This window comes from Spea bombifrons, chromosome 8, assembly GCF_027358695.1.
Source record: "Spea bombifrons isolate aSpeBom1 chromosome 8, aSpeBom1.2.pri, whole genome shotgun sequence".
Classification (NCBI taxonomy): Eukaryota; Metazoa; Chordata; class Amphibia; order Anura; family Pelobatidae; genus Spea; species Spea bombifrons.
The window spans coordinates 1,261,370-1,285,054 of record NC_071094.1 but is presented as its reverse complement, the minus strand read 5'-3'; the positions used below and the strand labels follow the sequence as shown (position 1 = coordinate 1,285,054).

The 23,685-nt window shown below is 51.5% G+C and overlaps 2 protein-coding genes across 2 annotated transcripts in view; both read right to left on the bottom strand.

Annotated features, from left to right (window-relative positions):
- Nucleotides 1–358: 358 nt before the first annotated feature.
- NRARP (NOTCH regulated ankyrin repeat protein) lies at nt 359–1,383 on the bottom strand. The gene has a single exon (XM_053473660.1). The coding sequence runs from the start codon at nt 907–909 to the stop codon at nt 565–567; it is 345 nt and encodes a 114-aa protein (XP_053329635.1). The 5' UTR covers nt 910–1,383; the 3' UTR covers nt 359–564.
- A 6,838-nt stretch (nt 1,384–8,221) lies between these two features.
- Nucleotides 8,222–23,685, bottom strand: part of EXD3 (exonuclease 3'-5' domain containing 3) — a 67,444-nt gene continuing 51,980 nt past the window's right edge. The window contains exons 20-21 of the mRNA XM_053473888.1: nt 12,875–12,971; nt 8,222–8,678 (exon numbers count right to left, since the gene is read on the bottom strand). Coding sequence (XP_053329863.1) covers nt 8,341–8,678; nt 12,875–12,971 — 435 coding nt within the window. The 3' untranslated portion in view covers nt 8,222–8,340. The remainder of the gene's footprint in view (nt 8,679–12,874; nt 12,972–23,685) is intronic.

Sequence of the window (23,685 nt, the reverse complement as noted above, 5' to 3'; positions counted from 1 at the left end):
CCTGGGTGGAAATACTGAACTTAGTCGAGGTAGATGGCAAAAAAACATTAAAAAGGAGAAAAAAAAATATAAAAAAAAAATAAAAACAAATCTTAAAAAAAAAAAAAGAAAAAGACATGGATATATACACACCGGATATATATATACACATCTTTACAGATCCCCACAATTCCTATAACCTGGAGACCTCAAGCAGCTTCATCATATCAGAAAAAAATATATAAAAATATACATCAGGCAGGAGTTTTCATATAAAAAAAAGACAAATCTCTCTTATGTACCTTATACAAGAAACACGAATTCCGTATTCAAGTGATAAAAACTTCTAAGCTCTGCTCTGTGTAACAAAGTAACAATTTACTATGAAGAAAGGAGACACGGATTAGTAACCAGCAATGACAGGGGATCCCATGAAATGAATCGAAAGTCGGGTGGGAGGTGATCCCAAGCCCCTAAATCAGGGGCTTTGCTTTGGGGTGGGGGGGATGTTAAGACAAAAATTTAAACCCCCACCACTTCAAAACCACAAAAGGAAGCCTTGGGAAGTCCATGTCCTGGAGAAGGTTACCGGCTGCTGGAAGAATATTTGGCCTTAGTGATGAGATAGAGGACAATGTCTTGGTGGCCACCATAAGCTGCTATGTGCAGGGCACTCCAACCATCCCTGTTGGCCAATCTGATGTCTGCCCCAAACTTGACCAGTAGCTTCACCAGCTCCAGGTTGCCATCTATCACAGACTGGTGGAGGGCTGTCTGACCCTCTGGTCCAAAGGAGTTGACATTAAACTCACAGTTGGTCATGTTCTGCAGAAGGGACTGGAGCTCCTTGGTGTTGCCCTTCCTCACTGCCTCTTGGAAAACCCTCTGAGTGTGAGGGATGGAGCAGGTGGACATCTCTGTCTGGCTCATGGCTGGAGAAGTGGTCCAGATGGGTAAGGGACCTGCAGGGTTGGGAAGGTCCCGGTGAGCAGGGACCTGCAGGGTTGGAATGGTCCCGGTGAGCAGGGATCTGAAGGGTTCAGACGGTCCTGGTGAGCAGGGATCTGCAGGGTTCGGAAGGTCCTGGTGAGCAGGGATCTGCAGGGTTCGGAAGGTCCCGGTGAGCAGGGATCTGCAGGGTTGGGAAGGTCCCGGTGAGCAGGGATCTGCAGGGTTCGGAAGGTCCCGGTGAGCAGGGATCTGCAGGGTTCGGAAGGTCCCGGTGAGCAGGGATCTGCAGGGTTCGGAAGGTCCCGGTGAGCAGGGATCTGCAGGGTTCGGAAGGTCCCGGTGAGCAGGGATCTGCAGGGTTCGGAAGGTCCTGGTGAGAAGAGATCCTTTGGGTTTCGTGGGTCCTGATGAGTCCTTTAGGAAAGTATCTGCCCCGATCAGGATCGGTCTCTGCGGGAATCACTTGATCCAGGAGTGATCCGTTGTCCCGGGTCGGAGGGGGGTCTCCGGTGATAGGTCCAGCTCAGGGTCCGAATTATTGTTGGTCTCTGCAGGAAGGTCTGGTCCGGCCCCGTAGTTCTCTGTTCCCGGTGCTGCTGCTGCCGCCGCTGTCCGCCCGGGGCTGCTGTGACTCGGACTCTGCTCCCCGGACACTGCGGCTCCTTTTAGATCGGCTGCTGATTTGCATTACAATGCTGCGCAATCCGAGCCGCTGATTGGATGCTGGCCCACGTGGGGGGCCGGCTCTGCCGCCCTCCCACCAAGTGGAACGTTGAGAATCTGGGCGTGGTCTGGGAGTTTGAGTTAGGGAGAGTGGGGAAATTTCTCACGGAAAGTCTATGGGACCCAGGGGTGGCCCGCTTCCCCTGCACCCCCAACACCCCACTCACCTGTACAGCTCCCCACTCCCCCCCAACACCCCACTCCCCCAACACCCCACTCACCTGTACCCTGCACAGCACCCCACTCACCTGTACAGCACCCTCCTCCCCCAACACCCCACTCACCTGTACCCTGCACAGTACCCCCAAAACCCCACTCACCCTGCACACCTAACACCACACCGGGCACTGTACCCAACAAAGTATCCAGCATGCCTAACACTGTGCCCCACTCACCCTACACAGCGCCCCACTCACCCTACACAGCACCCTGCACAGCGCCCCACTCACCCTACACAGCGCCCGGCACCCTGCACAGCGCCCGGTTACCCCACTGATCAGGGACTCTCTGTAAGTGAAGTATGGTATTACAGGGGTATAAATCATTATAAACGGGTCGGTAAAGGTTTCGGAGCCGGTGATAAACACACAGAACCCGCAGCGCAGCCCACGGCAGATCCGGGCACTCTGCAGGTTAAGGGGGGAGACGGCGGGCAGAAGACGGCCCGGCAGAAACCTTCAATTTACCCCAACTTCCTGGGTGATAAATGCGGGGATCCGTGAACGTCCCCCAGGGCTCCCAGTCTCACCCCCCAGAGAACAGATCCATCAACCCAACAAACCCCTCCGCCACAAACACCCGGCAAAACCCCAGTCTACCCGCTAGTGCCTCTATTTTGGGTGAAAAAGTAAGGAAATTGTACAATATAAAGGAAAAAAGTCCCATTGACAATAAATATTATCTGCAGGATCAGTGCGGAGGGGTCTGCCATTCCACGGGACGCAGATAGGGGGCAGCGACAGACAGAACGCAAGCCCACCCAGCCCACAGGACCCCCTGGGCAACAACAAACTGCTCATCAAAGGGGCTATTAAACAGCAAAAGGTGCTAAAGACACCCTGTGATACCCCCCCCAACACACCAAACTGGCGCCATAAGGGCATTATAAAGAGGTTAACCCTTTAGACGCCGGTGGAAATCCACGCTTTGAAGGCGCTGATGCAAAAACACAGGGTCAAAGAATACTTTGTCAATGTATCTCCCCCCAAAATCCGATTCCATTTATATAGCGCCAGCAGAGTCCGGAGCGATGCTGACTTAGCAATAAGATTAGCACACATTGAGACATACTGGCACAGGAGGAGGCTTTGCTCCCAGGAGCTTGCACTCTATTAGAAACCCATTGTACTGCACTTTGGAATAAGGCGGTGCTACACAAATTACTAAATAACAGTAATAATAAACGCAACTTATTTTTGCACAGAGCAAACGTTTTCGGCCAATGAGCTGCCGTCGCCAATAAACCATCGCTATTATTACGGATAAACGGTAATATTGTTGGAATTGCAGAAATACGTTTTTTTTTCCCTTAAAGCCAGCATTTCTGCGGCATGGACTCCCAGCAGAGATGGTAAAGCCTGCAACGGAATGTGTGCACACAAAGTAAAACCCTGAACACAAAGGTCAAAGATTCCGCCAGCACTTTAAGTCCGATAAGGAGAGCCGGAGATGACGGGGAGCGGCCGGCCGAGATTCCGCTTTATGGTTTCTGGGTGCCGAGCTTTATTAACCATTCCGCTGCCAGACGTCGCTTTTATATTGTAATAAAACGTTAGAACCGGGGCACTTCTTCAAAGTTCTACATGTGGAGCAATCACCATGGCAACTAGCAGTCAAATCGGACGGAACCCTCCACGGCCGGCGCGTTAATGATACAAAACCCAACGTGTTTATACAGTAATAATCACTATCTACACTCGGTACTCTCTAGGATCATAAACCAGAGGCTCAGAAGAAATAGAAAGAACTTTTACTTTACTGGGAGGGGGGTAGATAATTAGAACAGCCTCCCAGCAGAGGTGGTAGAGGGTAATACAGTGAGGGTATTAAACATGCATGGGATAGGCATACGGCTCCTGAATCTAAGACGAGACCAGCGACTGATTAAGGTTTGAGTCTCTACAGCAGGAGAAACGGGCGACTAGACGGGGCCGCCGGGGGCCGATCAGAGTCTTTATGATGGAAACCCGCCAGCGAATCCAGTTTCAGATCCGAAACTCTATGGCCAAGGGGACCTGTCACAATCTCCCTGTGAGGAGTCGGGATGCCCAGAGCACATGGTCGCGGCGGCCCCCGGCACGGTTCCCGGCCCCCACGCATCCACCCCCCCCCCCTCTGTCTCTCTAAAGCCATTGATCCGGCTGGCTAAGCCCTGGAGGCTGGGAGCAGACGGCACAACAGGACAGGCCGAGGCTTGCAACAAACGGAGGCTGCGCCGGATCCCAGCCCGGGAATGACGGGACTGTCTGCGCGCTCCTTCAGACACTGCGCACGTACGGGGACAGCGGACCTTGCGTGCTTAAATTCCTTCACTGTATTGCACTCTACCACTTGTGCTGGGAGGCCGCTCCACTCATCCACCACCCTCTCAGTAAAGAAATATTCAAATAAAACCAAACCAAACTAAATAATAATAAGAAGGGACCGGCTATAAATAACCCTCCTGTGACCTACGGACGGCGAGACTGCGCATGCTCTGGGATCACTCGCTGATAGGAAGGTTGGCCAGCCCTGTGGAGTTAATTGTTTGCAGAGGGATTAAGGTGACCTCAGTAACCAGATATCCGCGAGGAGAATATTATTATTATCACTATTATTAATAATGCTTTTATTTTTATTATTCGATTATTATTATTCATATTGTTATCATTTGATATCATTTTTCATATTGATTTCATTTTAATAATAAATAATAACTAAATAGTATAATTATTATTTATTAAATTAATAACAATAATAACAATATTAATGTTCATTTTTTAGTATTGCAACTAAAAATAAAAACAATAATACTAATAATAATAATTACAATAAATATATAAATATCCCGTTGCTGATTACACCGCGGCTCGGAACGCCAGGAATCGTACATTTTACAGATTGTACATTTTCTATATTAGATTTATATTATTATTATTATTATTATATTTATGTTATATTATTATTATTATATTTATATTATATTATTATTATATTTATATTATATTATATTATTTTTTTTTATCAGAAATATCGTCTCAATGAATATTTGAAGGAACGCGTTGATCGGATCGGAACCTTTCCAGCCGCGGACGCCGGATTCTGTCATTAACGGCGAGTGGATTTGGGGAAGGTTTCACGGACCGGTTAACGCTGTTCATTAATCTATAAAACGACCCGATTTTCAGCCAGAAAACGTAAATGTCTTGTTTTTTTTACATTTGGATGGTTCTTTTTTCCCGGGAAACGCCCGTTTCGGGGCACCTTTTGCCGGTTGTTGCTCCAAATGTTCTTTTCTGGTTTTTGAGGCCAAATGGTTGGAGACGACAGGCGAGGCCAAAATCAGGAGTCAGTAAATCAGTCAAAAAAGAATGACATCAAATAAATGCATAAAAAATGTGCAGTTTTGGGGAATTTGTCGGATAGACGGACGGCGCTGCGGAACGGGGTCACCTCGTTATGGATTATTATTATTATTCTCTATTTAGCGCCAACATATTAATAATAATATTACTTGCGGACACGAAGATGAAGGAGGGGACGTTAATTCTCCGGCCCCTGCTGGTTAGGTCGGGGGTCTCCAGTTTATCTCAATGCACCTCCCAGGCATGACTGATCTCTACTTGACCGCAGGTGAGTGATATTAAGGTAATTAGTCCCTGATTTGAATACATCTGTAATCAAGCAGGTTCCATAGGTCTATAATTGGCTTATGCAAGCCGTGGCACAGGGGCAGTTACGGAGACGCCCCTGGGTTGGTTTTTCATCAGGGGAGGAATAAATTTACATCTACCAGTGAATCATAACCTATGAAGCCAATTGAGACACTTAATATCAGGTGCGGAGGCAAAAGTCTGGGGTCTTTTCACGACCCCCCCCCCGCATAGATGGGTATTATCTAACACCGGGGCGCAGATACACGGAACGGGGTTCATTATGGTGCCAAATTTGGGGCAATCGGCAGGAACATCCCATTGGTTTCCATGGTGACTGCTCCACATGTATCTTTATATTTGGCCCATTGTAACGTTACAGAGATGCTAATGGAGCCCCCCCGACCCCCTCCCCCCGCTTCCTTTGAAGGATAATGAGAAAGCCATTGACTCCCCGGCGGGCGTCCGACGGGTCGCAGGGGGCTCGTTAGACACCAGGAGGAACGGACACTGAAAAGGAGGGTTAGTGTACCCTAACTACATTAACCCTCTGTGGGGCAGATTGGCCCTTGGTACCACTGGCAGAATCCCATTTGGTATAACGGGCACCAGGCCATTGGGGGACGGGCATGTACTGGGGGTACGTCCCAGGAGGGCCCGGCTACTTGTTGGGGAAGAGAGGCTTTCCATGGTATTTTCACCGGGGATGACAGGCGGCGGACAGGGATTGCAGCTTTAGAACCGGCACCTGTGACTACTACCCCCAAAACCCCCCCAACCCCGGTTGCGGGATCACTGCTGCCCTTCATAGAGCGCGGCGAGAATCCTGGATTAAATAATTATTCCGTTGTATCGACGGAGCGCCAGCAGGTTCCGCAGCGCTGTTACAAAGTTACATAAAGATAATAACACACAACGTTCAGCAGCTCCACCAATCAGATTCAGGGCACTGGACCGGCGGAGGTGCCATCGATCCGGTCTGGGGGGGGGATTCTTCGGTTCCCACGGCCGTGCAATTTCACACGTGGCCCTCAAAGGGTTAAGCCCTTTAACTCTCTTCCTGCGGCTACGGCTGCCAAGACACCTGACTCACAGACCGCAGCAGAGAGAGCGTCAGCTCCTGGAGCCACACCAAAGGCTGGCAGGGGAGGGGCGGGGCTGGCCGCTGCCAATCAGCTGGTGGTGCTGGACCAAGATGAAACAGGAGAAGGCGTGGCCTCCACTTAATTCATTAAGATGGGTAGAGGAGCGTGGGAACAGAGAGAGCGTTACTTCCCAGCACTGACTAATATAAAAGAGACAGAGAGGAGAGACACGGGGTGGAGACTCAGGAGGGGAGCAGAAAAAATACCAAAAAACACAAAACAGGCTGCTTGGGGCAGGGCAGACCACCAGGTAACCTGTAAAAAGCAGAGAATCTGCTAACAAGTGCAAGCTTTTGGGACCAGGGAGCCCATCATAAACATGAAATCCCCCGGCTGCCTTTCTCCTGCCTCTTCTGTAAAATTCACTGAATCGATTAATTCTATCAAATCTCTGGGAGATAATAAAGGGGTTAATAATAAAACATTTCCTCCGGGTAATATAAGCGATAGGAGGGTGCTGGGCCCGTTACATGTGGACGCCTGTGGGCTGTATGACATCACGCCCGGTCCCTGGCACAGGTCATGCGCTTTTTGTACAGCGCCACGGAATATGACAGAGCTATACAAATAATAATCGCGATGAAATCCATTCTCGCTATAAACGTCACCCCGGGGAAAGCAGGCAGCAGAACCGCAACTAATCTTAGGCAGCAACCTAAAATCACGTGCTTGTGGCTGGCTGAGCGTCATGGGAGTTGTAGTTCTGCAGACGCTGAAGAGCTGCTTGTGTCACCTGCGAGCCCACGAACCAAGGCGTGGACTGATCTACCTGTCCTCACGCATCGCTAGTACACCTGTACAGGGTACCGCAGAGGGGTGCTTGGCAATGCCACCCAGCAGCCAACGGGTTAATGTCTCCCACACTGGAGGGGGCTGTATGGGTTCTGTGAATAGAAGCACGACTGCAGCGGCTCGCTGGTAGGAGAAGTGCGGCTCGCTGTGGTTACCGGAGGGGGGGGGGCGCGAGTCGCTGGGGCGAGCTTCCTCTATAACCCACTTCCCAGGAAACGTTAACCCCCGCACTGCGGCGACGGATGCTTTCGCAACGCAGAGGGCAGCCTGACACCCACGCAGCGACTGGCGGCAAAATGTTCACTAAAACACCCCCTACGCACCCTGCGAACCCCCCAAAAAAAACACAAGAGCAGGGAACCCAAGCTGGCCCTTTAAATCTGGACGCCTATACATTCTACATACCACGGGGCTCAAGGGGTTAAAATAACATGCTTCCATGACATACGTTCCACGTTCTTACCATCTCCTGATTTTTGTGTTTGCTATCGAGTGACCGACAGTCCATTCAGCCCAGATTTAATAATCATTTAGAAAAGTAAAAAAAAAAATACAGGTAAAAAAACTAAATAATCAGCAGATTAAAAGCTTAAAATACAGTATTGGGGGGGGAATCAAAACACACGGCAAATGAAGTCATTGGGGGGGGCAGCGTTCCAAAGATTGTGTCCAGCATTCCTCCCGGGGGTAAGGGATTCAGATCATGTTGGAAATGTAACTTATTTTCACCGTATAATTAAACATTTGTGATTTCCCAAAGAAAAAAGAAATTCTGGCATAAATATATTTATCACGAGTCCCACAAGCAAGCGACTGGACCTCTAATAAAATAAATGGGGTTACGGAGACGTCCCGCAGCAAACATCGCAGCAGAAATAGATCCTTGACACGATTATCTTTTATAGAAATGGTTTCATCGGCCTCGTCGAGAAACCCCTGGAGAGCTCCTCCCCCGAGGAGCGGTAGAAATACTCGCCGGTGTCCTGCAGGACCTCTCTGAACTGCGAGACCACTCGCCCGAAGTGGGACCCTTCCCAGAAAACCTTCCCGCAGCGGCTGCAGCAGAAGAAAAGTTCCACCTTGTCCAGAAGTCCGGCGGGCAGAGACTCCAGCTGGAGGGAAGCCCCGCTGGGCAGCGCCAGGGAGTCCGCCGAAAGGCCCAGCTCCTTTATCCACTCCGCGTTCCGGTTATCGGGCGACCCCCGGGGGAGGCAGAAACGGTCTGAATCCGCGGGACCTGTAGGCGCAGGAGGAAACGTGAATGGTATCGTCATACAAACCCTCTCCGCTTACACGGGGGGCGGCTCTCGAGGAACCGTGAAGTGGTCAAACGTAACTAACGAGCCGCACATACAGGGGTTATCAGAGGGGAAGATGTTTGGTGAAAACCTGAATCCTTATTCCTGATATTAAGCGCCGCCAAATGGTTCCACGGCTGAAAACGAGCCAACGGCTCCAGAATGAGCCCACCTGACCCGCTTCCGCCCGTGAACCTGGAGGCTGGCGGTGCTGCGAGAGGTGTTAGACGCGCGTTTCTTGGGCAACACTCAACGTTCTTCTGAAACGCAGCCGAGTCTTTAATCGCCGACGGCACCTTTTATTGGGAGAAGATGACCTCGTGGGTCTTCGGCACCCCGACGGCGTCTAAAGGCTGTTTCATGGGCTGCTACTTTGTGGCAAGAGAGGACTCAAGAAGTGAAACATTGGCCCAAATGTCCTAAATCCCCACCGTATCCATTCTTTTTTTTATCGTGGAATTTCAGACAGACGGCTACAATCTTCCCTTAATATTTTCTAGCAGCAAACGAGCCGATATTTGGGACCCGCGTAAAGTACCGTCCCTTATGCTTTATTGCAGGCCAGCCGCAGAGCCGTCTGGAACAATCCCCAGCGAGACTGCAAAACTCTTCAAAGACACGCATGCAGCCAGTAAAAGGTTGCCGCTCCGAGCAGCACATGTGTTGGGGTCACTTCAGGCCCCTCCTGGAGGTTACTGCAGATGGCATACGTGCCGAGAGTCTCAGGCCATTAAAGATCTTTTTAAAAAGTCCTGGCTTTCGCAGGCAGAAGACGCCTACAACGTGCCAGCAAAAACGGGCAAAATGACCGGGCAGAGGTTGGGGCAACCATGACCCTCTTCTTCTTGCCTCCTGCTACCCCATGGAGCTGTAAGAACAAGCCTGGCCCTAGTGGTCCTGCAAGCTTAGCGAGACCCAATGGACCAACGTGGGTCCAACGTCCTAGAAGATGCTCGGCCAAACTCCAGGTCCACGTCTTCTGCAGGACCACTCGTACGTTTTAGGCTTTCCAATGCACCGCACGGTGCTCTGGTGATATAAGGGTTAATCCTTTTTTCGAGTACCAGAGAAACCCCCTGGTGCACCCCACCAGAGCTCGCACCAGGCCACGGATCTGCCGCCACGGATCTGCCGCCCCTGACCTCACGCGGGGAGCCGCGATACGCCGGCTCCTCTCTCTCCTCTAAAAGCATTTGCAAGAAAAACTTTGGGAAGCGGCCAAGTGGATGAAGCGGGGGGGGGTATTGTTCCACGGCTGCCTATTGTTTTTTGACCTTTTGCACACTTAAAGGAATGTTTGGTATTTGATTCCCCCCCCCCATCCCGGACGGTCCCTGAACGGGTCAGACTGCAACGTCACAGGGTGACAGAGCCCAGCGGCCGGGACCCTGCATGATAATAACGCTCCGGAGCCCCTGCGCGGCCGCGAGAACGGAGATCTCAGCTGTGAGACATCATAACTCGTAAAGCTGTAACTGCCAGCTCCTTTTATACAACGTTCTTTGACACAAAGAAAATCCACCAAATAATAATCCAGAAAATGAAATGACGGCGAGAAGAGAAAAAGATTTGTTTGGGGGGGGGCTCGGGATGTTTTGGGATCCGCTGATCTCTCATACAATCTCATCTCAACTTCAAAGAGGGTCCGGAGGAAGAGACGTGGAAGCGTTCAATGGGGGCTTCTCAGGGTCCCCCGCCCCGGACCCTCCACCAGCATTCTTTTTAAGGTCTTCGAGATGCTTCTTTTGCCCAAAAATAGAATAGAAAAAAAGAAAACAAACAAAAAAAAAAAAAGAGCCGGACCCCAATCGTTTAAATGTCACCCAGGCACCTTTTAAAAATACCGGCCTACATAGCACAGAAATAAAAAGGGGAGGAAAAAATAAAAGAAGCAACAGAAATAACAAAAACTCCCCTTCTGAGCTCTTAGGATTTCCCACCAAGATATCATGTATGATGCCGATGCCCAGGAGACGAGGCAGACATCGCTGGGGCAGATCCGCAGCACGAGATACCCCCCGTCAGCCATAGGCAATAATGACGCAATTAATGGAAGCTGGTTTCACGCTGCGCATGGGCTGTATGGGTGACAGATACAGAGTAACGAGGTCGATACAGAGTAACGACCTTAAATCATCCGTTTTGGTGGCTCTTATAACAGGACTTCATTAAGCAACTTGGACTGAACCGAGACCCTCCTGAGACCTCCGCCGGTAGCCGCTCCGGGGAGAGCGGGACGGAGAACGTCAGGGACTCGCCAGCGCGGTTTGCTTTCCCGTCGGGTCCCCCATTGATAATTAGAGCCGGTTAATTGGTTATTTTGTTGTTAATTAAGAAGCTCGTCTGTAATTCCAGAGGTCGGGGCTGTTTAAAAAGCCCTCATCACAGCCCCCCGCCTCTATCCAATGAAACGGTTAATGGGAATAGTTCTAAGTTAAGCTGTCGGGGGGTTCACATTAGGACCCTCATGTTTCTTCCGAAACAGTTCTTCACAACCGGGAGACTCCGCGACCGGCTCTCGCCCCCCCGAACCGGAATATCACCGGCAAAGTCAGAACACCCATCCCCCGCGTCAACGAACCAATAAAACCACCTCCATCACACTGTGACCCCGACGCATTTCACAGTCAATACGCAACAGTCCCTCCACTATACACAGGGGCTTATTTACTAATAAAAATGTTGTATTTACGGCAAAAGAAAATATATCAGCCAGTAATTATTTGTGCCGATTCCCCCAATAAAAGAACCTCAAAGTCCTGACGCTGCCAAAAAAAAATCTCTATCCTGCGTCATTGTAAAAATAAAAAAAGAATGTTTATTTTAACAAACGCGGTCCGTGTGAGAACCTGAATCACGGAATGCAGACCCAGAATAACATTCTCAGAAACGTCTCTTCTGCCCCTCAGGCGAGGCGGCAAGTGGCACTTGGGGGATGAAGGATCGCTGGTTAAAAAAAGATACGATGGGAAATACCTGAAGAATTACTCTCCGCTGCGGGCTGGGGGGGGGGACTCTCCGGGTTGCGTTACCCAGGGTAACCGCGATCTGCCCCAAAGGGCAGGGACAGGGGGCAGAAGGGGAGGCGATCCCCTAAACCAGGTTTTGGTTACTGGGGCATCAGCCTCCTGTGTAGCAGGGGTATATGGATGGTCCTGGCCGGTACTTTGGGGGTATAATAAGCAGATGGTTAACCCACTATGTTTTGCCCCCATGCCCGACTCATTCGGCCAATCGGGAAGCACGGACGTTGAGTTCGTAAACGTTAAAGAAAACGCGGCTGACGTGGAGGACGAGCGCAGGTTAACGGCCCTCGGCGATCGGCCTTTGAAAAGGGACTCGGAGGAAGTGGCGGGGAGATAAGGAAGAAAGGAGAGGGGGAGGGCGACTGGAAGAGGTGAGGGAGAAAGACATCTCGGAGAGGCACACCTTGACTCCCAGGCAAACCGCCTGCCTTTCTCACACTCAGAATAAACAGCAAAGGGGGGGAGGGGGCAGATCACATCAAAACGCACCCTTTCCTGTCCTCTAAGGGCAACTTCCTAAAGTGGAAGCATTTAGAAACGCAACCTGTAATCTTACGCACGCATACGGAACTTCACCTTGTACTGACCTTCAGTTCTCTCACCTATATAATGAACGTAATTACAGGAGAGAGAGAAGCCACCCTTTGGCTGCCGGGAGAGCGTGGCTTTCTGGTGTGCTACGGGCTTCCACGTCAGAGGAAAGGGTTAAGCTGCCGGAACACGGATTCCTTTATAGTCTGTCCGTGCTCCTAGCGTGCTCTGCGTGTGATTACTGGGTGAAGAAGCTGCCGTACTGGAAAGTGCCATGATGTATAGAGCAAAGCAGTCGGGCCGACGGGAGACTAATACCCCTTACCCCCTTCTCCATACTTGCTTCCTCTCTGGTTTGAGTTATCTTCTTTGACAACTCTAGAACTCTCAGTTCTAGATTGAGGACAGTGATTAATGTCAATGAGGTCTCGTTAAAGAAGATACATTGATACACCTAGAACCCAGTCATTAACATGGTTGGGGGAAGCCACAAATCATTTCTTGGTTATTTCAGAATGCTACGACACCCCCACTGCTTGGCAGAGAAGCTGACACTTTGTTTACCCCTCTGCCCTCACCTTTGGCCTCGTTGGCGTCCTTCAAGTAACCGTGAAGTTTCATCAGTTCTTTCATGCGTTCTTGGGAGATGTGCAGGTATTTGTTACAGTTACACACCTGAAAAAAAGGACAGGAACCGGGTCAGAACGGGAGGGTAATATAAAGGCGCCCCTCTTTCCTGCCCCCCATATAAAGAGAGCCACATCAGCTCAGAGACCCTCGCAGACTCCACCTGGGACCTAAACGCTGCTAATCGACGCAGTAATTAAGAATCAGACTATATATTTTTATAATGAACCAAATCTTTCCACATCACAAAACGCTTCTTCCAAAAATTTTAGTTTTTTTAAATGTTTAATACGTAGTCCAGTATTTGATGAAATCCTAAAAATCCTATTTCCCTCCCCGTTACTAGCAGCGGTTGGGTGTTGTAATGTGTGTTGTGTTTTAAGTACACAATCAGACAACAAAGAAGTCTTAACTGGACCCCGCCGTAGAGGAGAGTATGAAATGACCCCTTAATCTACCGGCATCTTTGGGTGATCAGTAAAGGCAACGCCAGCCCCGTCACGGATCGCTCAGTGTTTGGACTTTATACAGCCCGCCTGACACATAAACACGGAATAAAATCCAGCTCAGGTTCCAACCGGCACTGGGAGCCTGGAACCGAGAGGACTGGAACCGGGGCCCGGGACTCTGGGAGCAGAGAGGACTGTTTATATTCAACAAGGAAAAGAACCTTCTATGGCTCAGCCAGCGTCTCTCCGGCCTCCACTCCCGATCCCCGCGCCGCTCTCTGTCTCTACTCCCGATCCCCGCACTGCTCTCTCTGTCTCTACTACCGATCCCCGCGCCGCTCTCTGTCTCTACTCCAGATCCCCGCACTGCTCTCTCTGTCTCTACTCCCGATCCCCACACTGCTCTCTCTGTCTCTACTCCCGATCCCCGCACTGCTCTGTCTCTACTCCTGATCCCCGCACTGCTCTCTCTGTCTCTACTCCCGATCCCCGCACTGCTCTCTCTGTCTCTACTACCGATCCCCGCGCCGCTCTCTGTCTCTACTCCAGATCCCCGCACTGCTCTCTCTGTCTCTACTCCCGATCCCCACACTGCTCTCTCTGTCTCTACTCCTGATCCCCGCACTGCTCTCTCTGTCTCTACTACCGATCCCCGCGCCGCTCTCTGTCTCTACTCCCGATCCCCGCGCTGCTCTCTGTCTCTACTCCCCATCCCCGCACTGCTCTCTCTGTCTTTACTCCCCATCCCCGCACTGCTCTCTCTGTCTTTACTCCCGATCCCCGCACTGCTCTCTCTGTCTCTACTCCCGATCCCCACTCCGCTCTCTGTCTCTACTCCCGATCCCCGCACTGCTCTCTCTGTCTCTACTCCCGATCCCCGCACTGCTCTCTGTCTCTACTCCCGATCCCCGCACTGCTCTCTGTCTCTACTCCCGATCCCCGCACTGCTCTCTGTCTCTACTCCCGATCCCCGCGCTGCTCACTGTCTCTACTCCCGATCCCCGCGCCGCTCTCTGTCTCTGCTCCCGATCCCCGCGCTGCTCTCTGTCTCTACTCCCGATCCCCGCGCTGCTCTGTCTCTACTTTAGGCCCACAATGTGACAAAGGTGGGGAAGTGGCAACGCTGCGGCGCATGGGGTAGCTGTTGGATAATACAGCACTGGTTACCCACTCCGTGGTGGTATTTATGGTGTGGCTCTGCGTGTAACACTCCGTGGTGGTTTTTATGGTGTGGCTCTGCATGGCGGGGGTATACTATGTTAGCATTAATGGTGCTGAGACGGGTGCGTGCGTCACGTGGCGGCGTCTTCATTCTGTGTGCACTTGTTCTGTGCGGATATGAAGAGCGTGAGACGATGTGAGCGCGCCCCGCAGCGATGTATCCAGCTCCCTGGGAACAAAAGAGGGGGAAGAAAAACCGGTTCTTCTATGGAAGGTGTGGGGAGGCGCGAGGGGGGGGTGCGGTGTGGGCTACGGGGAAGGAGCGGGGAGTTTTTGAGGGGTGCGCCTTCCAAAGGTACACGCGGAACGGCTAAAATATAACCCTTTGGGGTGCAAAATTCCAGGTAGCCATCTCCTTGCGACCGGCTGATAACACACCGGGCGCCCACCTACCCCTGAGACTCCCAGTAACTACTACCCGGCTTTTCTACCAGACATCAAACGAGGCGGCTCGCATTACAGTTATTTATCTCTTGGGCAAACAGCCATGTGCGACGTCTTTATGCGCTGCAGACGGGCTTCTGACTTATGAGCCAAAAGTCTGGCTGGGATTATGAGATTTGTAGCCCACCATAACCATTACCCCTAACTTTCCAAGCTGCCCCACAGGGGGGTAGTTAAGGTTGTCCGGGCGGGGGGGGGGTATGTTTTATACCCCTGGGTCTTTATTTCCAGCAGACCTTTCCCTTCCATTCTCTAATACCCAGCAGGGGGATGTGGGGGCAGGTGGGGGCAGATAGGGGCAGGGGTGGGGGGTGAATGGGGACATCACACACAGGATGTGGGAATTCCTATCCTTTTGTCATTTCAAAACCTCAGAAGCCCCCTGTGAAAGGGCAGGGGACGCGTAAAAGCGTGTGGGGGTGGGGAGGTGGATGTGGATACCCCAGCCCCGGAGTCTTCAATCAGCGTGATTAGAAACCCTATTAACCTTTTAAGCGCCGGCTAAAAACCATGCACCTCCCGCACGCTCAGAGGGTTAAACATTCGTCTAACCTGTCGATCTCCGCTCTCAAAACAAGAAAGTTTATCCCCAAAGAAATGTTTCACTTCTGGAATTCACCTGGTGACTGACGGCGAAAAGCCGCGCGTGAAAAAGAAATCCTGTAATGTGATAGAAACACTCGGCGTCCGGCGTTAACGTTCCGGAATGTGCTTTATCGCCATTCGAGCGGAAAAAGAACAATGAAATCTTCCTGCTCGTGAATTCGAGCCTCTGTTTGCACAGGGATTATATTATTATTATTATTATTATATGTATATTATTATTATATATTATATGTATTATTATTTATTATTATTATTATTATATATATCAGGGTTCTTATTTATTACATCGCACACCCAATGGCAGTGAAGCAGACCCAAGATTCCTTCTCCCATTGGCTGCTCTCCGACCCAACAAGTTATTATTTTGATCCTGAAAATACATCAGGAAAGTTTTCAAACAAATGTTTCCTTTTTGATACTTTGTTTCTGCGGCTGGATGAGGCTTTCCGGCTGAACGTTAATGTGCCGCTTACCCCCCCGGGGGTGAGAAGTCCAGGTCTGGGACCCCCGTGGGAACCCGCTTGGCCTCCCGCTGCCTGGGGCACCTTCTCCAGGCAGCCCGTTCCAGACACACAGAGGTCTCTCCGCTCCCTCCATGAGACAGTGACGAAGTGTTCTCGTCCCCGGCTGCCAAGGAGTTAATGGACTCCATGAAACGCGCTACTGTATTTCTGGCAGGGACGGAACTAACAAAGGAGACTTGGCAGGGAAGCGGAGTCCCCGGGGAAAAGGTGTTAAATGCCTCCTTCCCGGGGTGTGAGGAACCAAACTGCCCCCCTTCATTGGGAAGTGACACGGCTCTGGCGTTTCTCACATCCAGCCCGGGGACAGGAGTCCTTTTCACGAGAGTCCCCGCTGTTTGTTCCCAGGAGCGAGGAGCGATCACGGGAGGCCGCATGGGGATCCAGAAGCCTCCGACATTAACTCCATCGCAGCCAAGGGCCCTTCACACGGGAGCGCTCCGGACCCTGGCCCACGGGAACAAACCGGACCCTGGCCCACTGGAACAAACCGGCCCCTGGCCCACGGGAGCAAACCGGACCCTGGCCCACTGGAGGGCTCCAGACCCTGGCCCACGGGACACACGTCAGATATTCTGAAAGTGGCTTAAAGCAATGGCCGGGTTTATACACAAACTAACCCAACGGCAGTCGATTACACTAACTGCCCCTCCACACTCTCCCAAGTGGGGTCCTTCCTGTGGGGGATCATCTTAAACTCAGACTGGCATGAGGTCGATCAGCCGGTCCAGCGGGTTGCGGCAGTAACTCCTCCTCATCACGCATGGCATTTAAACCCTCAGTGACATCATATATATAACTAGTTACATCACTTAGCAAGAGGGGAACAGATCGCATGCAGAGAGACAGCTCGGGCTGTGGGGGCCGAACCCCTCTGGTTAGCGAGCAGATCCCACCAAATGCAGTCCTGTAATCTGGTTTTGAATAGCAATGTGAAATTAGATTGTAAGCCCACGTGTTAATGTCATTGTCAGTTTTAACGTTATTCTTCACTCTTCCTTATTGCAACAGCGCTACGGACTCTGCCGGCGCCATAGAAATAAAAAGGTTATGGAACATTTTAAGAGCATGAAATAAAACGGTGTCTTTTGTGGGCGAGTCGGATTATCGGCAGCGAGCGGAATATTCGGAGATCGCCTTTTGTGACATTTTGAGATTCCTCAGGAAACAAAAGTTGGCTGAGTCTCCATTTGTCTCGGAGGGGCCGCGGGATCACGGAGCCCCCCGGGGTGTTTTCTCAGGCTGCTCAGGCCATATGTACCTTGTGTAACGTCGTATCCTAAGGCCAAGGGAAGGAGGGCTCAAACTGCTTTATTGTGCGTCTTTCTAAAGGAACCGTTTGGGATTCTCAAGAGAATGAAAATTCTCGCATTTGCCCCCGAAACGGCTTTAATTCTCTGTCCCGTCATTAAAATCTCTTCATCGGAACGTTCACAGCTCGGTGACAAAGTATCGCGCGGCCCAAAAACAGGTGATTCGGGACAAATTGCCCCCCACGGCGACAGGTGGAGGAGGAGAGGGGGGGCTCGCCCCGGACCCGGCCTCGTCTTCACACCTTCTCTTTATTACGTGACGGCCTTGGAGGAAGAGGGAATGAAAAGAAGGCGGCGGGAAGGCGAGGACGTCTGGGTCTCCGGAAGAGGCAACATTTGGCATCATAATTACCAAACAAACGCGTACCTCTGTCACCGGCACCGGCACCGCTCTGAAGCCCACATTTCACACAAAGTAGCCTTCAAAGAATGAGGGGCAGCTGTAACTCTCCTGCGCTCCCCTCTTTTTCTCTCTCATCTTTTTCTTTTCTCCTATCTTTCTATCTTTTTTTTTTCTTGTATCTTTTTTTATCTTTTCTCCTATTTTTCTATCTTTTCTATCTTTTCTCCTTTCTTTTTTATCTTTTCTCCTTTCTTTTTTATCTTTTCTTCTTTTCTTCTTTCTCCTTCCAGCTTTTTTTCCCAGCTCCTGCCCCTCCATGATTTTTATAATCCTTCCTGCCCCTCCACCAGCCCTTCTTTCCTTTTGTGACCGTTTTTGATTGCCCCCCCCTTTAGCGTTAGCCATGACACCGGTCACACCAGCCAAAGGATAGAGGGTACGGTACGGCGGGGGGGTCACACCGAGGTACCCCTCTATACTTTAAGCCCCTGCACTGGGTAAACAGAATAAGAAGCCAGAGTAAGAGGGGGAATTACCGAGCCGGGGGCTGACAGATCGCTCCACACGGAAGCGCTGGCCACGCTTGCCTGCGAGGCTAACAAACTACAGAATTATTTACTTAAATTAAAGGAAGCGGAGATCCTAATTCCTTCAGAAATACCCCAGCAGCGCTTAACCACAGGAGTGAAGCCAAGCGCCCGGCACGCGCTCCCAGCGTCTGCAGGATTTGGGTAAATGAGTTACATATGAAGCCGTGTTAACCAGGACAGGAGCTCAGACGGGGCCGGCGTCCTCCGACGCGGAGACTCCCAGGAGGCGGCTGGGAATTACACTCCATCGGCTGGGAATTACACTCCATCGGCTGGGATACGGCGGAGTCTCGACTCACACTACAAGCGCTCAGCCGGCTGCCATCATACAGCTCATAAAACACGCCACAGTCACGCGTGATACAATGTCGCAGGAGGGGAACGTCTTGATAATTCTAGATAGGAATCTAATGAAGAATATGGGGGGTGGGTAAAAACAAAAGTCAGGGGGTCAGGGCTGGATTTGAGGAAATACATGTGGACTTGTGGGCACATGGAGTGTACTCCCAGCAGAGGTGGTAGAGGCCACTACATTAGGATACCTGGAGCAGGAAAAAGTCCAGACTAAAGGAATCAGAAAGAAACAATGAAGCCTGCCGGGGCGTCTTATCCGGGCCGCCATCCTGCGCTCTTTTGGATTCATTGAAAATAATGTTGTTGCTTTTTAAATAAAATGTTTGCATCATTCCACATTCAGCCATCATATGGCGCTAATGCCGGGGTATCTGCCGGGGTATCTGCCGGGGTATCTGGGATGGTATTAAAAGAATTCTATTATAAACCGGTCACTAGTGGAGAAAACAGACCTGGAATAGTTGTTTTTGGGGGTCACTTGTATCCCCCGGGAATGGAGTCTGGGTTATGGCCCCTGATTTCCTGCGGAGCAGATGACTCCAATACTGTCACCTTTTACGGCTTCATCTAAAGCTCCCGACTGTTTAATGGCAGCCTGGGTCCCGCGATAGATAACTCCGTGTCACACAGATCAGGGGCCGGGAGTCTGATCATAATCTCCATGGGAAATCCCCGGACGGGAGAGCAGCATTCCTGGGGGGGCCGGGTTCACACAGTACCGGGGCAATGAAAAGGTTAACGGGAGTAACTGTAAATGAGCAAGGAGAAAAAGGGGTTAATGGGGGGGGGCTCCCGGGGGACTCACAATACCCCACAAGGTCTGCTCAGGATTCTGGGTGGTCAGCTTTTCACGGCTTTGTCCTGAGCAAGCGAACAGAACTACAAGGAGAGAGTGACGGGAGGGTAACGGGGTAATCGGAGAGGCAAATGCATGCGCAGAAACATGCCGGAGGCAAATAAAACCCTAAAAAATAACACGGATGAGATCGTCGGCAGGTTACGGCTTCTTTCAGAGCCATTTTGACGACCCGTTAATATACCCATCAGGGGGAGACTGGCTACTAACGACAAGGGGCTTCGATTTACGGCCCCCCATTGCGCTAGAAGTTGCGGGACATGTTTTTATATTTCGGACTGTAAGCTCTGCGGGGCAGGGACCTCGTCTCCTGCTGTATTCATACCTATCGTACCCCAATCATAACGTCGTTCCGTTATAAAACTGCCTCTCACACCTAACCCCGCCATAAAAGATTCGATTAACCCTTTGTCTTACGAGCCTGCCGGCCACTTAAAGCTGGTCACGGCGGCCGGGTTTAAACATGATTCAGACGGGTGACATTCAACACCTTGTTGGGATTAAACAGCCAAACCTGTCATCTTTTCCTGACGCTGATGAGCCGGATGAGACGATGACTGCTTTTAAGTTTAAAGTCACTTCCATTATAAATCCCCCCCCCCGGTCTGCGGCCCCCAGCTGTGGGATCGGAGACGGAGCAAACAGCGTTTTCATCGCCTGAGCCTCTCCGGAGCGACAGCTCGCCCTTTCATCTTTCACACCAGAGAAACGTTTTGTTTTTAGAGTTTGGCGTGTACCCCGGGACTGGCTCCGTCTTGTAGATGGATGTTCAAAGAGCCGAGAAGCGCCGGTTCACTTGCAGCTGAAATGCTCGGAACTGACGCAGAACGCAAACACTGAGCCGTCAATCACAGCTCGGACTTTATCTGCCCCAGAAGAGCTCATTATACCCCCTGCCCCCCCCCAGCGCTAAACAAACAGGACCGGGTAATTCCACCAACAGAAAACCGTGATAAATCCCGCAGTTTTTGTTCCATTATCTACGAATGATATTTGCACATTCCACATTCGCCAAACCTGAGCGGGCTGCGGTGACAAAGTCAACGAGGGCAAAATATTTATGCAGAAATGCATTTTCTGGCTAAAAAAAAGAGGCAATTTCTGTGTTTAACTATTTCTTGTTGTCCGAGACACCCAAGCGTGACGAGACTGAAGCTCTGTGACGGAGCGGAGCCGGAAGCCAGGGTGCGACCGGCGACTCGGAGAGCGGAGTGACGGCCCCCACCCCACCGCGGACCCCGGCCCGCTGGCCATCATCACCACAAAGCCACACGTAGATAGGACAGGACTGGCTGAGGGCCCCCAGGGGCCGGTAATGGCACGGTTCCATTTAGACAAAGAATTCATTTTATGTTTTATGCCGGAAGGATCTGGTAACGTGTAGCAGGTCGGACGGGCGGATAGACAGACGTACCCGACGGACAGGGATTCGCTTTACGGCGTCGGGGAGAGGCAGTTTTTAGGTAGTCGGAGAGGCGAGACCCCTGTACCGGGAGCGGGGGGCGCACGGCTCCTAAGCACCACGCACCGCATGTCCCGATCATTATGTGTTAAGTCAGGAAGTTCCCAGGACCAGGCGAATGGTACAGATTTCCCGGCAGCCTATACACGTTACATGCATGTAATTATAATGCGTAGAAAAATGCAGCCCCCCCCCCCCCGGTGCAGCTGGTGATCCTGGGGACGATATTCTAGCGCTGGGGATTGTGGGTATCGTATTGATTTACTCCGTACACACTGTGGGAGAATGAAGTAGCCTCTTACATCCAAAAGAAGCGGGGAGGTGACTCTCGAGGGCCGCCGGAACAATGGCTCATCTGCATCACAAAGGGGCCACAGACCGGCCCCGTGAAAAGAGCCCTCATTGTCTGCCCTGACCCCGGGGCGACGGAGGCCTCCTAACCCTCGCACGTCTCTAACGGCACCTCCAACTCCATAAACCGTGGGAGATTCTCACAATCAGTGCCGAGTGGCGCCCATGGAAGGGGCATCTTTTGGGTTCCAGCCTTTTCCGGATCTTCTCTATTAAGTGATAGAAAGTAACGATTTCGAGCGGTTATTAACGTGTTAGGCAGGCGGGCCGGCCCTTTCTGTGGCTTGGAGTCATTTATCGGTGCAGGTAAAGTATAAGCCACGGGTGGTGACTTTATGGTCTCCGGCGTGGCACTAGGTCGCCGGGCCGCGGATGCCGCTCTTGGGCAGCACAGTCAGCGTTAAGAACACTTCCCGCCGCACAGGGGCAGCCCACCTCCCTCCAGCCCTCCTTCCATGGAGGGTCCACGGCCACTTCTGCCACGGTTTCTCCAGATGTGGTCTTCACCTTTCTTCCAGCGCCACGGCTTTTATCCTCTCACATTCCTCTCTTCTAACTCCGGAAACGCGGCCCCCGTTTCATCTACATTCCGCTGGAGACGCAGCCCCCCAGTGCCCAACTTCTGGTGTGAAGAAGAGGTCACTGAGGTCCATCTTTCTCCCGAGGTGGGGTTTTTGCGCATGGAGTGGGGATTCCACCACGTAGTCAGTGGGTTAATGGGACCGTGGCATCTCATTCCGGATGGAACTTTCCGTTTCTGGAAAGCAGTGACATTAAATAACATAAAACACCCCCCCACACCATGTCGGTCTACGCTCTAGAGAGCAAACAAGTGCCTGCACTCTAAAAATCCACCTGTTATCAAGCAGGGACATCACAATGCCCTGTAAGAGTTAAAAGCCACCCCATGCTAGCAGAACAATGTGTTTTGATCCATTAGCAGTAAGGCACCTTACCCCGTGTGTGTGTGTGGAAGGTGTTAAATGCCAGCATGGATGGTGGGGAGCGCAGGCTCGAGAGGGCTGTTGTGTAAGCGGATAGGGCACTGGAGTGATACGGCCCCATGGGAGTGCACTGTGAGAACCTGCTGCCGGAGACTCACTGTGGGAAAGTCGGAGGATGGGCAGACGACGCGGTCGCAGGCACAGACCGGGCCGCAAACGGTTAAACTGGGAGGGGTGAGAAAAAAAGCCGCAGGTGCCGTGAGAGCGGCCGAGATCCCCGCAGATAAGGATCCTTCGCATGACATCAGCGACGTAACAGGTGCTGCTAACCGGAGGAACGCTGAAAACAAGGAGGCTCCTTCCGGCTCCCGCGGAAACCGCTCTAAAAAACAACAAAAAACCCCCAAAAAACCCCCAAAAACCTGCAGAATACAAAAAAAATAAAAATAAAAATAAAAGAAGAAGCCGAGGGAAGCCCCTGAGATCAGCGGGGTTACCGGTAAAGTTTAAAGGGTCGGGTAACCTACCCACCAGACTACCTCCATTATTATTATTTATCGGTTTATGTCGCCCACGTACTCCACGGCGCTGTACAACGGGTTTCACAATCGCTGCATCAAGGATTTCAACTGACAGCAGCAAAAAATGACCCTGCTCCCAGGAGCTTACAATCTAGAAGGTATTCTATGTTTTGGGCGCTGAATATTTTCCCGCAGTATCGCTGTAAGAACCTGCAGGATCTCCCGGGACGTGCAGTAAATGCCCCGATCCACCGATCTGCCGCCATGTCACCTGCCCCTGGGCAAAGTCGAGGTAATCAGACAAACACAGACAAATGGCGGGACTGGGTTTAGTCTGGCTCTCCAAGCTACGGCTGATAACCGAAGCCTTAAATGCACGGCTGGGCCTCCCCTCCTGGTTGTCCCCCCACAGCTGCAGCACATCTGGCGTTCAGCGCGGGGTCTAGACTTCTAATTTGAGAAGCAGGAGCCCCCTGAGCCCCGAGGAGCTCCAACGCCAAACACCAGGAAGAGATCCACAGCGGCGCAATATATACCGCTGGCCCGCAGAGCTTGCAATCAGGGAAGGGAAGGACTCCTGCTGACTCTCACAGCCATCCCGGGAGCAGAGAGGATTCCCACGGGGAGGGGGCCCTGTATCCAGTTACCACAAAGCCATTCAGGGCCCCTGGGAATCTCTGCACCAGACGGGGCAGGATCCCCGCTGCATCCACACAGGGAACCGCTCACGCTCGTTAGATTGCAAGCTCCTAAGCACCGGGTTGCCTGTTATTCCGAAGTGCATTAT